The sequence below is a fragment of the Strongylocentrotus purpuratus genome, unplaced genomic scaffold (assembly GCF_000002235.5).
Source record: "Strongylocentrotus purpuratus isolate Spur 01 unplaced genomic scaffold, Spur_5.0 spur5_scaffold_20, whole genome shotgun sequence".
Taxonomy (NCBI): domain Eukaryota; kingdom Metazoa; phylum Echinodermata; class Echinoidea; order Camarodonta; family Strongylocentrotidae; genus Strongylocentrotus; species Strongylocentrotus purpuratus.
Genome location: NW_022145606.1, coordinates 44,178,928 through 44,190,767, shown reverse-complemented (window position 1 = coordinate 44,190,767; position 11,840 = coordinate 44,178,928). Strand labels below are relative to the sequence as shown.

General features: G+C 42.3%; 1 protein-coding gene across 1 annotated transcript; it reads left to right on the top strand.

Annotated features, from left to right (window-relative positions):
- Positions 1-200: 200 nt before the first annotated feature.
- LOC100892397 lies at positions 201-6,990 on the top strand. The gene is made up of 2 exons (XM_003725585.3): positions 201-492; positions 1,101-6,990. Exon 2 carries the CDS (start codon positions 1,723-1,725, stop codon positions 6,964-6,966), a length of 5,244 nt encoding a protein of 1,747 aa, XP_003725633.3. The 5' UTR covers positions 201-492; positions 1,101-1,722; the 3' UTR covers positions 6,967-6,990.
- The last annotated feature ends 4,850 nt before the right edge of the window (positions 6,991-11,840 follow it).

The window sequence follows — 11,840 nt, the reverse complement described above, 5'->3', positions numbered from 1 at the left end:
GGAGAGAAAGAGAGAGTGTGTGTGTGTGTGTGTGTGTGTGTGTTCCCCTACCACGAATGAGGTTGACCTCTGTACAGAGTGACCCAAGAGAGATAAGGGAGAGATGGAAGAGGGGGAGAGATCTACTCTGTTGTTTCAACACTATGTATCTACACTGGATCATACACATTATCACAATGGCACTGTTGCATAGTGTGAAAGTTGTAATTTTGTATTTGCTAGCTAAAGTCATTTTATTTAGTATTTATTGATTTAGCTTGACATTGCAATAATAGAACAACAGAGGGCATTTGGTCAAAGATTACTTTGACAGTTCTTATTTAAAGTTTTTCTAGTTTGAAGGTCAGAAACTTGTTTGGCGCCACCTGTTGTTGGCTGATTTGAAATGATCATGTTTGCAACATGATTTCTGTTTTGTGAGGAAAATCTGTGGTTTTCTGGAGCATCCTTTGTTCCTGAGAGCTGTTTCTACAGTATTATGGAGGCACAGAGGTTAGTTAATTTAAACCACATATTTGAGCATTATGAAAATGAATGTAAAAAAGGTAGTTTTTAAGATGTTTACATTGTATGAAACTTACACAGTAGCACAGTAATTTGTATGGCAAATGTATAACATGTGTATACTGTGTACCCACACATAGGATAGACTAGAGATATCTATTGAACATTTAATATGTCATTACATCTATAATTGATGTTTTGGTTTAGCTTAAAGTAGAAAGAAATAGTAAAGTTAAACGTATGATGCAGAAGAAGACATTCTATGATGAAATTGGATGAGGAATGTGAGCATATCTGTGTGAATGACAGGTCAAGGTCATGACTTTGTTATTGTATTCCTTGACTATGATAAAGTCATTCAAGCTCGTTAAATATAGTCACATTATTAGTTGAAACCACGTTAGATCTGATTTAGACATGATAAAGATGATGTAAGTTTAATTGTGTGTTTCTATATGAAATTCAAAGAGAGTTAGACACTGAATTCAGACAATGCCTTTGATTTAGTAGAATGCTATAGTTGCTTTAATGTTGTGAAACTTATATTCATAAACACGTACTTATTATGCATTCCTGTTATGCTTTATCATGTACAGTTTTCACGGAGTGAAGGGAAGAAGAACGGAATAAAGCAGTGGAAGGAGTATTAAGATAAAAGATTCGTTCATCAAAGACAGAGTTGCATTCCCCTTGATGGTTATGACTCTAAAATAAACTGACACTCCCGTAAAAACCTGAGTCGTTGTAGTTATTCAGCGTTTCGCCTCACAGACAGTCACAGTGAAAACTCTCTCTCAGAAGAGTGAAAAGAACTCGGGGAAACAGCCAACCTTTTCCTGAGTTAAACCGCCTCTCGGCTCTTCAAGTAAGCTCTCTCCAACGATCAGACAAGATGATAGAAGGAGAAGGAAAAGCTGAGGGACAAACAGCTGAGGGTCAAACAAGACCAATAAGAGAAACAGTTACAACCGAAAAGGGGTTGCAATACCAGCTTGGTGTTGCAACCAAGAACTGGAAGGGTGCAATAAGAACGTGGCAGAGATCAGCCGACAAGTTGAAGGAGCTGTTAGGTGATGAAAAACCAGAATCATCAATGATTAGAGATGGTCGAAACGGCACCCAACAAGCAATCGAGAAGGTCATCGAGCTCAGGAAAGGCTGGCAGAAGTCACGACTGCCTTGTCAAAAGAGGACAACAGCGAGGACAAGCTGGAAGCGATGGAGGAAAAGCATTCCGGCTTGATGGACAAAGTCATGAATACATTGGTTCTCTTACGCGGTGATGTGGCCTCAAAGGCCTCCTCCAGGTGCAAGGAATGGGTTGACAACGGACCGCCAGCTGCCACCAACAATGAAGACGCTTCAAAGGAGCCAGCAGCAAGAGCAGAAGCAAGTCCCAATCCAGACGAAGGAGTGCTGAAATTCCTTGCCATGAGCAGGCTGCCCGTGCCGGAGTCAGGGATCTTTGGGGGCGATCCGCTGGAATATACGTCATGGAAACGTAGTTATGACAACCTCATAGGGCAACAGGGCATTCCGCCGCAGGAGAAGTTTTATTTTCTCCTGAAATATCTCAGAGGAGAACCAAAGGGCCTTGTTCAAGGATATGCCATGCTAGGAGATGATGGAGCCTATGAAGCAGCTGTCAGCAATCTACAAGAGAGGTATGGAGACACTTTCATCATCTCCAATGCCTACAGAGACCGTCTCGATGCCTGGCCAAAGATTAGCACAAAAGATTCACAAGGTCTACGCAGACTAGCTGACTTCCTGAGACAATGTGATACGGCATCAAGATACGTCCATCATCTTAGACATTTAGATGATGAACGCGAGAGCAGGAAATTGATGGCCAAACTACCCGACTGGTTAGTGGCGAGATGGGGACGGACTGTTGCGAGGTACAGGCAAGACACAGTTGCCTTTCCCCCGTTTTCCATCTTTGCAAGATTCGTTAACGATGAGGCGACCATTGCCTGTGATCCCGTCACATCTTTTCAGATGCCAAAGGGGGAAAGGAAGCTGCCTACGGCAAGGGCATTCGGAACCGACGCTAGGAAAAGCAACAGTAAGCCGTCATGCAGCTTTTGTAAGGGTACTCACAGACTTGAGGACTGCTCTACCTTCAAGGTGGAGACTTTAGATAGCCGAAAGGAGTTTGTGAAAGAACAAAGACTGTGCTTTGGTTGCCTAAAGTTTGGACACGTGTCAAAGAAATGCAAGATACGCTCTACATGTTCATTATGTAAGTACAAACATCCAACGGTACTTCATGATGAGAGCTGGAGAACAACTAAAGCACAGCCGAAGGATTCAAAAGTTCAAGAAGAAATGCAATCCAGCTCTCATGCATCGGCCAACAGATTTAACATCAAAGCAAAGACATCTTCGATACTCCCGGTTTGGTTGTCCCATGGCACAGCTCGAGAGCAGAGGTTGGTGTACGCCATGTTAGACACGCAGTCTGACACTACCTTCATCCTGGACAAGACAAAGCAGGACATGGGCATCAAAGGCAAAGAAGTCAACCTCCTGCTTTCTACGATGACACGGGCCGATGAAAGGGTGAAGAGTGAGAAGATTACAGGTTTAAAGGTGAAGGCTTTCAATAGCAATAAGGAGATCAGTCTGCCACCTACATACACCCGCAGCATCATGTCTGCTAACCGGGAGCACATTCCCACTCCAGATGTGGCCAGATCATACCCTCATCTGACTGAGATTGCAGAGTTCATGATGCCCCTTCAAGATTGTGAAATTGGCCTCCTGATTGGGTATGACTGTGCAAAGGCTCTAGCTCCTCGTGCTGTAATTCTCTCCTCAGACGAAAACGGACCTTTTGGGATGCAGACTGATTTGGGTTGGAGTATCATCGGCACAGTGGACTCCAACTATCAAGGCAGTGCAGAGGATCCAATAGGACTGAGTCATAGAATTCTGGGCTGCGAAATCCCCACTGAATTACATGGTGTCAACAAACACCAGAAGTTTGATGCAGTGTTCTCACAGTCTATCACTGCAAAGGAAGAAATCACCCCGAGCCACATCTTGAAACTAATGGAAGCAGGTTTCAATGCAGACACGAATGAGAGGCCATATTCGCAGCATGATAAAAAGTTCCTGAAAGTAATGGAAGATGGCATCCATGTTGCGGATAATGGGCACTACGAAATGCCGCTACCATTCAAGATGGAGGAACCGTTGATGCCGAACAATCTGTTCCAAGCCAAGAAGAGGCTACAAGGCTTAAGACGAAAGTTCACAAAGGATGTAGTCTATCATGAACATTACACCAAGGTAATGGATGCTCTCATCAAGAATGAGTATTCAGAGTATGTACCAGAACCCATGGACTACAAGAAAACAGTCTGGTACATTCCACATCACGGCGTTCAACAACCTAACAAATTGAGAGTCGTCTTTGACTGTAGTGCCCAGTATAAAGGAGAATCGTTGAACGAACATTTGATGACAGGACCGGATATGACAAATGCACTGGCTGGTGTCTTGTGCAGATTCCGGATGGAAAAGGTAGCCTTCATGTGTGATGTGAAAGAAATGTTTCATCAATTCCAAGTCAACAAGGAACACCGAGACTACCTGAGATTCCTGTGGTGGCCCGATGGTGATTATCAGCAACCAGTTCATCACTATAGAATGAAGGTACACTTGTTTGGGGCTGCCTCATCACCAGGGTGTGCGAATTATGGACTAAAGAAAACTGCAACGGACCACAAAGATAAATACGGTGAAGCTGCAGCAAACTTCGTACACAATGACTTCTACGTTGACGATGGTTTGATCTCTGTTCCCACATCAGCGGAGGCAGTCGACTTGATCATACAGACTAGAGTGCTCTGCAAGGAAGGAAAACTGCACCTGCACAAGATTGTTTCCAACTCGAGAGAGGTAATGCAGGCAGTACCAATAGAAGATCGAGCCAAGAGTGTGAAAGAACTCAATCTACTTCATGATGAGCTGCCGATTGAACGAGCCCTTGGTCTGCAGTGGTGCATAGCATCAGATTCCTTCAACTTTCGCATCACATTTGCTGACAAGCCATGCACCAGAAGAGGAGTGCTTTCAACAGTCATGTCACTCTACGATCCTCTTGGACTCATTGCTCCAGTGACATTGAGAGGCAGACAGATTGTTCAGGAATTGTGCAGAGAAGGTGCTGACTGGGATGATCCACTGACGGATGAGATGAAAATGAGATGGGGAAAATGGAGACAAGATGTCATTTGTCTTCAAAATGTGTCGATTCCCAGATGCTACAAACCAGTGGAATTCAAGGAAGTGAAATCTGCACAGCTTCATCACTTTTCTGATGCCAGCACCATAGGATACGGAAACTGCACTTACCTCAGACTGCAGGACGTTGACGGGTCAGTGCACACAACACTAGTGATGGGGAAATCTCGAGTTGCGCCCATAAAGCATGTCACCATTCCAAGACTGGAACTTATGGCCGCAGTTGTATCCACAAAGATCAGCTCCTTTTTGGAGAAAGAACTTAGTGCACTTGAAGCTGAGAATTATTTCTGGACAGACAGCAATGTGGTGATGGGATACGTAAACAACAATGAAAGGAGATTTCAAGTTTTCGTAGCCAACAGGATCAGCCAGATAAAGGATCGGTCAAGCTCATCACAATGGAGACACGTGGACACAAAAAGCAATCCAGCTGATCTTGCATCCAGGGGTGCTACTGTCGAGCAGTTGATGGAGTCAAACTGGTTAAAGGGTCCAGCTTTCCTGTCAAAGAGATCTCTTCCAATTCATGAAGGAAAAAGTTATGATGTACCTGAAGATGACCCAGAAGTGAAGAAATCGTGTGTGTCTGCCACATCTGTAGTCACTACGTTTGACTTGGAACGACTGGAGAGGTTTTCTTCCTGGTATCAAGCAAAGAGAGCGGTAGCAAACTGTGGGAGATTCAAAGCTGAACTGAGAAAGAGATGCAAACAGCGTTCACAGTCTGCCACCAAACCACTGTGTGTGGAAGATTTGAATCAAGCCCAAAATGACATCTTGAGGTTGGTTCAAGAACATTGCTTTCCTGAGGAGATGCAGAGACTGCGAGATGCACCAATCTCAAAAATACCAGGAACAAACCACACCAGAGATTACAAACGGAGCATGAAAAGGGCCAGTCACCTGTATAAACTAGACCCCTTTGTGGATGAAAGGGGAGTTCTACGGGTTGGAGGACGATTAAGGCGATCAGAGGGTTCATTTGAGGTCATCCATCCTGCCATCTTACCTCAAAAACACCATGTGACTGAGTTGATCATCCGTCACTGCCATCAGATATCTCACCTTGGACGGGGTATGACTATAAATGAACTCCGAGGTAATGGCTTTTGGATCATCGGTTGCAGTACAGCAGTGTCCAAGCTGATTGGGAAGTGCGTAACCTGTAAAAGATTGCGAAGTGCAACACAGTCACAAAAGATGTCAGATCTGCCACGAGACAGGTTAGAACCAGCTCCACCATTCAGCTACAGTGGTATGGACTGTTTTGGACCCTGGATCATAAAGGAAGGCAGAAAAGAGGTGAAAAGGTATGGTCTCCTTTTTACCTGTATGGCGTCACGAGCGATTCACATCGAAACGTTGAACTCCATGAGCACTGACTCCTTCATCAACGGACTTCGTAGATTCATCTCAGTACGTGGTCCCATTCGTCAGCTGAGATCCGACAGAGGGACTAACTTTGTTGGCGCTGAGAACGAGTTCAAGAAGGCCTGGAAGGAGATGGACCACGAGAAGGTGAAAGATCATTTGATCAAAGAACATTGTGATTACTTTGATTTCACCTTCAACTTCCCCTCGTCAAGTCACATGGGAGGGGTCTGGGAACGACAGATCGGTTCGGTTCGCAGAGTACTTGACGCATTACTGTATCACAACGGCCAGCAACTGGATGACGACTCTCTTCGCACTTTGCTCTGTGAGGCAGCAGCTATCGTGAACAGTCGCCCCCTCACGGCAGAGCACCTCAACGAGCCGACTCATCTAGAACCGCTAACTCCAAATCACCTGCTGACTCAGAAATCAAGGGTGATATTACCGCCGCCAGGTAACTTTCCACGAGAAGATGTGTACGCCAAGAAGCGATGGAGAAGAGTACAACATCTAGCCAACGAGTTCTGGTCTCGATGGAGAAAAGAATTCCTGAGCCAACTACAGTCACGACACAAATGGACGAAGCCACAGCGCAACATGAAGGTAGACGACATCGTTCTGATGAAGGACGAAAACATTCCTAGAAACTCGTGGCCGCTGGGAAGAATTGCTAAAGTGTTCGCGTCTGATGACGGCCATGTCCGGAAGGTCAAGGTCGCAGTGGGTGATCCAAAACTAAATAGACATGGAAAGCGAACCTCTCCACTCTCTTACCTTGACCGCCCTATTCACAAATTGGTTCTATTAGTACCGCAACAAGACCAAGTGTAATTCCCAGCCAAGGAGCCAAGAACATTTATACACTGTTGGTCATAATGGTGGAATATTTATTTTTACCCCAGTTTAGGGAAGGATTTTTAAAAATTATTTATTTCTAATAGATCTAAATAATGGCATACATTCTCAGATTTTATTGAATATTAATTTGCGAGTGTTTGTTTTGCGTGACTGCTTAATCATATGTGTGCTACTATGCTAATCAGCTAAGGGACCTACGTCCTTAAGTCATAATTGACAGTAATGAGGATTAATGCCTCACAAAAGGGCACTAATATATAGCTGATCGATACGATTTTTATCCTGGGGCCTCACAGTAACGAGGCCACTGCTTAGCCCCTGAATCATGACTGTACGCAGTGTTTGCTAGGGTACGCGGCCCCTTCCACAAATCCCCCAAAACGAAGAAAATGCAATAAATTGTCAAAAATTTATTGCATTTTCCCCCGGCCCCCTACAGGAAAAATTCCTCTGTAGGGCCATGCATTATGGTTCAAGGCATGGCCACACAGAGGAATTTTTCCTGTAGGGGGCCGGGGGAAAATGCAATGAATTTTTGACAATTTATTGCATTTTCTTCGTTTGGGGGGATTTGTCGAAGGGGCCGCGTACCCTAGCAAACACTGCGTACAGTCATGATTCAGGGGCTAAGCAATAGCCTCGTTACTGTGAGGCCCCAGGATAAAAATCGTGCTGATCAGCTATATTAGTGCCCTTTTGTGAGGCATTAATCCTCATTACTGTCAATTATGATTTAAGGACGTAGGTTCCCTAGCTGATTAGCATAGTAGCACACATATGATATAGCAGTCACGCAAAACAAACACTCGCAATTTAATATTCAATAAAATCTGAGAATGTATGCCATTATTTAGATCTATTAGAAATAAATAATTTTTAAAAATCCTTCCCTAAACTGGGGTAAAAATAAATATTCCACCATTATGACCAACAGTGTAGTAACAAACAAGGGAATTTACATTTTGAAAGTTAAATTATGAGATTTGGAACTCATTTAAATTACCTCATTTGAACTCTAAGGAACTGGAGGTTTATGGAACTTGTGTTTACGGCAGAAAGTCATAATCTAGACATTTATGGACTTTGTAAAGACTAATTATATTGAATTTAGGGTTTGAGTAAAAGACTAGCACAGAGAAGAACATTTATTCATAGAGTCTTAAAGCAAGACTACTTTTATGTTCTTAATTTGATGGACAATTTGATTTTTGATGAAGACAAATTTATTTGGTAAAGTCTGAAACTGAGTCTAGTAACAAATTTGTAGTAAAGGACTGAAGCAAGACTAGTCGAGTATTATTGGTTAAGTCTAAAACATAGAGATGTATACTACTAAACACTAGAGGGCGTACTCGCTCAAATTGCTGCTCCGAGCTGGAGCGGTGGCCGCCATTACTAAGGAGGGCAGAAAAACGGACGACTCAACAAGATACTGTGCACAACATACGTGGAAAAAATTGGAGAAGCCAGGTTCGTGCGTTGCATTTGGATGTTCAAACCGAAGAAAGAAAGGGAACTGCATAATATTTCACAAGTAAGTTCTTCTTAATGTTATGTTGATTAATAAGGAGATTTTAGAGCTAAAAATGTAGTTTAAACTTTATGCAGTGACTGTAGTCTGTACCCGGGTTGTCTCATGACAAGCCACGGCAGCTCCTGCAGGAGCGGAGCGCGCCAGTCCACGCCCGCCGGGCTGGGGCAGGCATGGGTTAAGGTTCTGGGGATGGTGATGGGAAAATTCTGCTGCGCTGGAGTCGCTCGCAACTCCAAGAGTCATAGAGTCCAACTCGGAAATATAACTCCATGAGCTTGATTCTATTAAAGAAAAGTCTAGAATAAAATGATATAATTAATTTTATCTTATCTAATTTCAAGATAAAAACCAAATGTCAGCTTCTTTATAGATTCTAGACCTATTTTAACTAGAGTCTAGACTAGACTCTAGATCTAGATCTAGACTCTAGACTCTAGATCTAAACTCTAGTCTCTAATTTCTAAAGCCTGAAAGGCAAAGCCAGGTTAGACAGAAATAACCGTCTGATATGGGTCATTTCTTTAATAAAACTGACATTTGTTGACATTCCCCATAATATAATCAGAGGTCTAGTGGAGCCAGACACAGTCTCAGTAGAACAACCGACGATATAGAGAGACTGAAGCTTTTGGTCTAAGCCAGGCTAGCCTGCCATATTTCACATCACAGGAGTTATCCAACTAGGCTAGGCAAGCCTAAAAATCCCACCACACACTACACTATTTCTATCAAATTTGCTTATGACTTGCTAACATTATTATTATTTTATTTATTTGGCTGGAAGCTGCTTTCAGTTTCAGTCTTAAAAATCACATGAAATAGCATGAATAGTAGAACAATTGTCATGTTATGAGAAAAAACTCATTGTTTCCATTTGCTTTTATTGTAATGCAGGAATACACTCAAGAGAGGAAAGGATGTTACACACCACATCTCATTCCTAGAGCTGTGCCTACTGTCTTTCCTGGACATCCTCCCTATAAACAGACCCATGGCTCAAGACTCCCAGCAAAACCTAGCCTCTTGTCGATGCCCTCGCGCTGTTGGAGTCTCTAAATTCTGACGAGCGAAGCGAGTCAGAGAAACCGAGGCGCTTGCGCTGAGGGCCTCTTGACAAGTGATCTGAATTTCTTATGTTTTACATTGTTTGGCGAATATTCCGACCCAGCAGAGTTCGGTGAAAGTCATCCAATCAGAGAGAGCTACTATGACGTAATATCTACCGCTCTGTGCGAATTCCCTCCGTGAGAGCGACACTGGCCGCCTAGTTGTAGTCTGCAAGCACAAACCCTGGTCAGTCGTAAAAGAGAGTGTGCACTATAAGACTACCATATGCCACGTACTATAGCTGCTCCTGACCTATATTGGTACAACCAGTAGGTACCAGTAGATAGCTGGGCTAGGCTTTTCTCAAGGCACAATGATTTTTTGATAAAGTGTCAAATTAGGGTTTGTGCTTGCAGACTAGCCTAGTTGGGCAATCCCGAACACACACGTACACACACACAATCGCTGGGGTCTAGACATGCATAATTCAGTAGGAAATCGGGTCTCATGAATATATAATTCAGATCACTTGTCAAGAGGCCCTCCGCGCAAGCGCCTCGGTTTCTCTGACTCGCTTCGCTCGTCAGAATTTAGAGACTCCAACAGCGCGAGGGCTTCGACAAGAAGCTAAGCAAAACCATGTACAACATCCGAAAGTGTTCCCGTGCCTCCAAAGAAACCCTATGACATTACAAAAGAACATGACTATTCTTTTTCTGTCTGAGTTGATTAGAAACTGAATATAACCAGACAGCAAGTGCAGGATGCCAAGAAACAGCTTAAAGTGGTGAAACAAGGTAAACAGGAGAGATGGAAAAACCAGGACTCTCTTGCAGGAAGTCCACGAAAGCAAGCTCATTAGCCAGGATCAGCTTGACCTACTTCAACACAACTTTGGAGAGAACGCATTTTCAGGAAAAACAAAACAAAACATAGAACTTCATTCGTACAAACTACAAAGACAGATCGGTCTTTTATATTTTGCCTCTTGTCTGCATAGCTTATCCACTGGATGATTGACTGTGAAGCTGTTTAAAACTGGAGAGAGCTTTCAATAATCTTTTAAAAAAACAGAACAATCTGAGACTTTTGTTCTGTGTAATGAAATAAAAATTTTGGGACACATTGTGACAGTTGCACAACCTAACCATAATTTTCTGTTTGTTAACTTTACACGAAGGCAAACTAAAGTGGAACTTAGAAGAGTTGTACTTGAATTTTGAGTTGTTGTGAGGTACACTGTATTTGAATATTTACTCTATAAGCTTCATGATTGTACCTGCTGTATCTGATTCAGTTGCTATAATTTTTGCAAATTATTTGCACTCTACATGTGCTTTGATTCTACAAGTACAGTATGGATATGTATGTTTTGTACATAGGTTTGAATTTTGTTCCAAAATGGAAAACTGCTTTTGAAGAGATTTGATAACAGAAAAATTATATGGAATAATGTCACTAGATGTAAACCCATAAGATTGTGCACTCTTTGGCTTGTTGTATCTACTGTGTACATTTGAGGGTAATCAGTTTCAAATTTATTATTATACCTGATGAATAATGATGTCAAAAGACCATGTTACTATGAGGTTTCACTGAATAGTGTAGTGCAGTATCCTGAGATGTAAGTCCCTTCAATTATAGTTCTTCATAGCAATACAGGTGACTTGGAATATATATGCTCAATTACTATTTCTGGTTTGCATTTATTACTCGATGAAATGTCTTTGTATTATTAGTAAATGTGACGCGCCTGCGTGCACTTGGAGCCAAGACTAGTTAATAAAGTGTTCGTTATCGCTGACATCTTGACACATAGACATTGGCCTCCTGACATTTATGTTTTGGGAGTTATTGTGGCGGTTTTGGGATGTGTAATGCTTGTCTTTGGTGACGAATCAATTTGTTGTGGTTGTGTTGCCTATGATCCGTGACAGTAAATTTGGGGCTAAAATCTGAGGTGTTGTTTTTGCAATGTCTGTCCTTTCAATTGTGATGTATTATTGCAGTATATTATGTCCGATAAAATGTCAAAACTTAAATGCCTATGCTGTAGAATATCAACACACGTGTGCCGTGTGGTAATAAAAGGTTCATTTATTCATTTTTTTCTTCAAATTTAATTATAAGTTTATTCTCTAAAACTGGTTGATGAAGAAAATAAGAAATACACTGTATCAAGGAGAATATTATTTATGGAGAAAAAAAGTGGTGTGAATAAATAATTATTACATCAATGATCAGCTGTTTTTAAAGAATATTCATA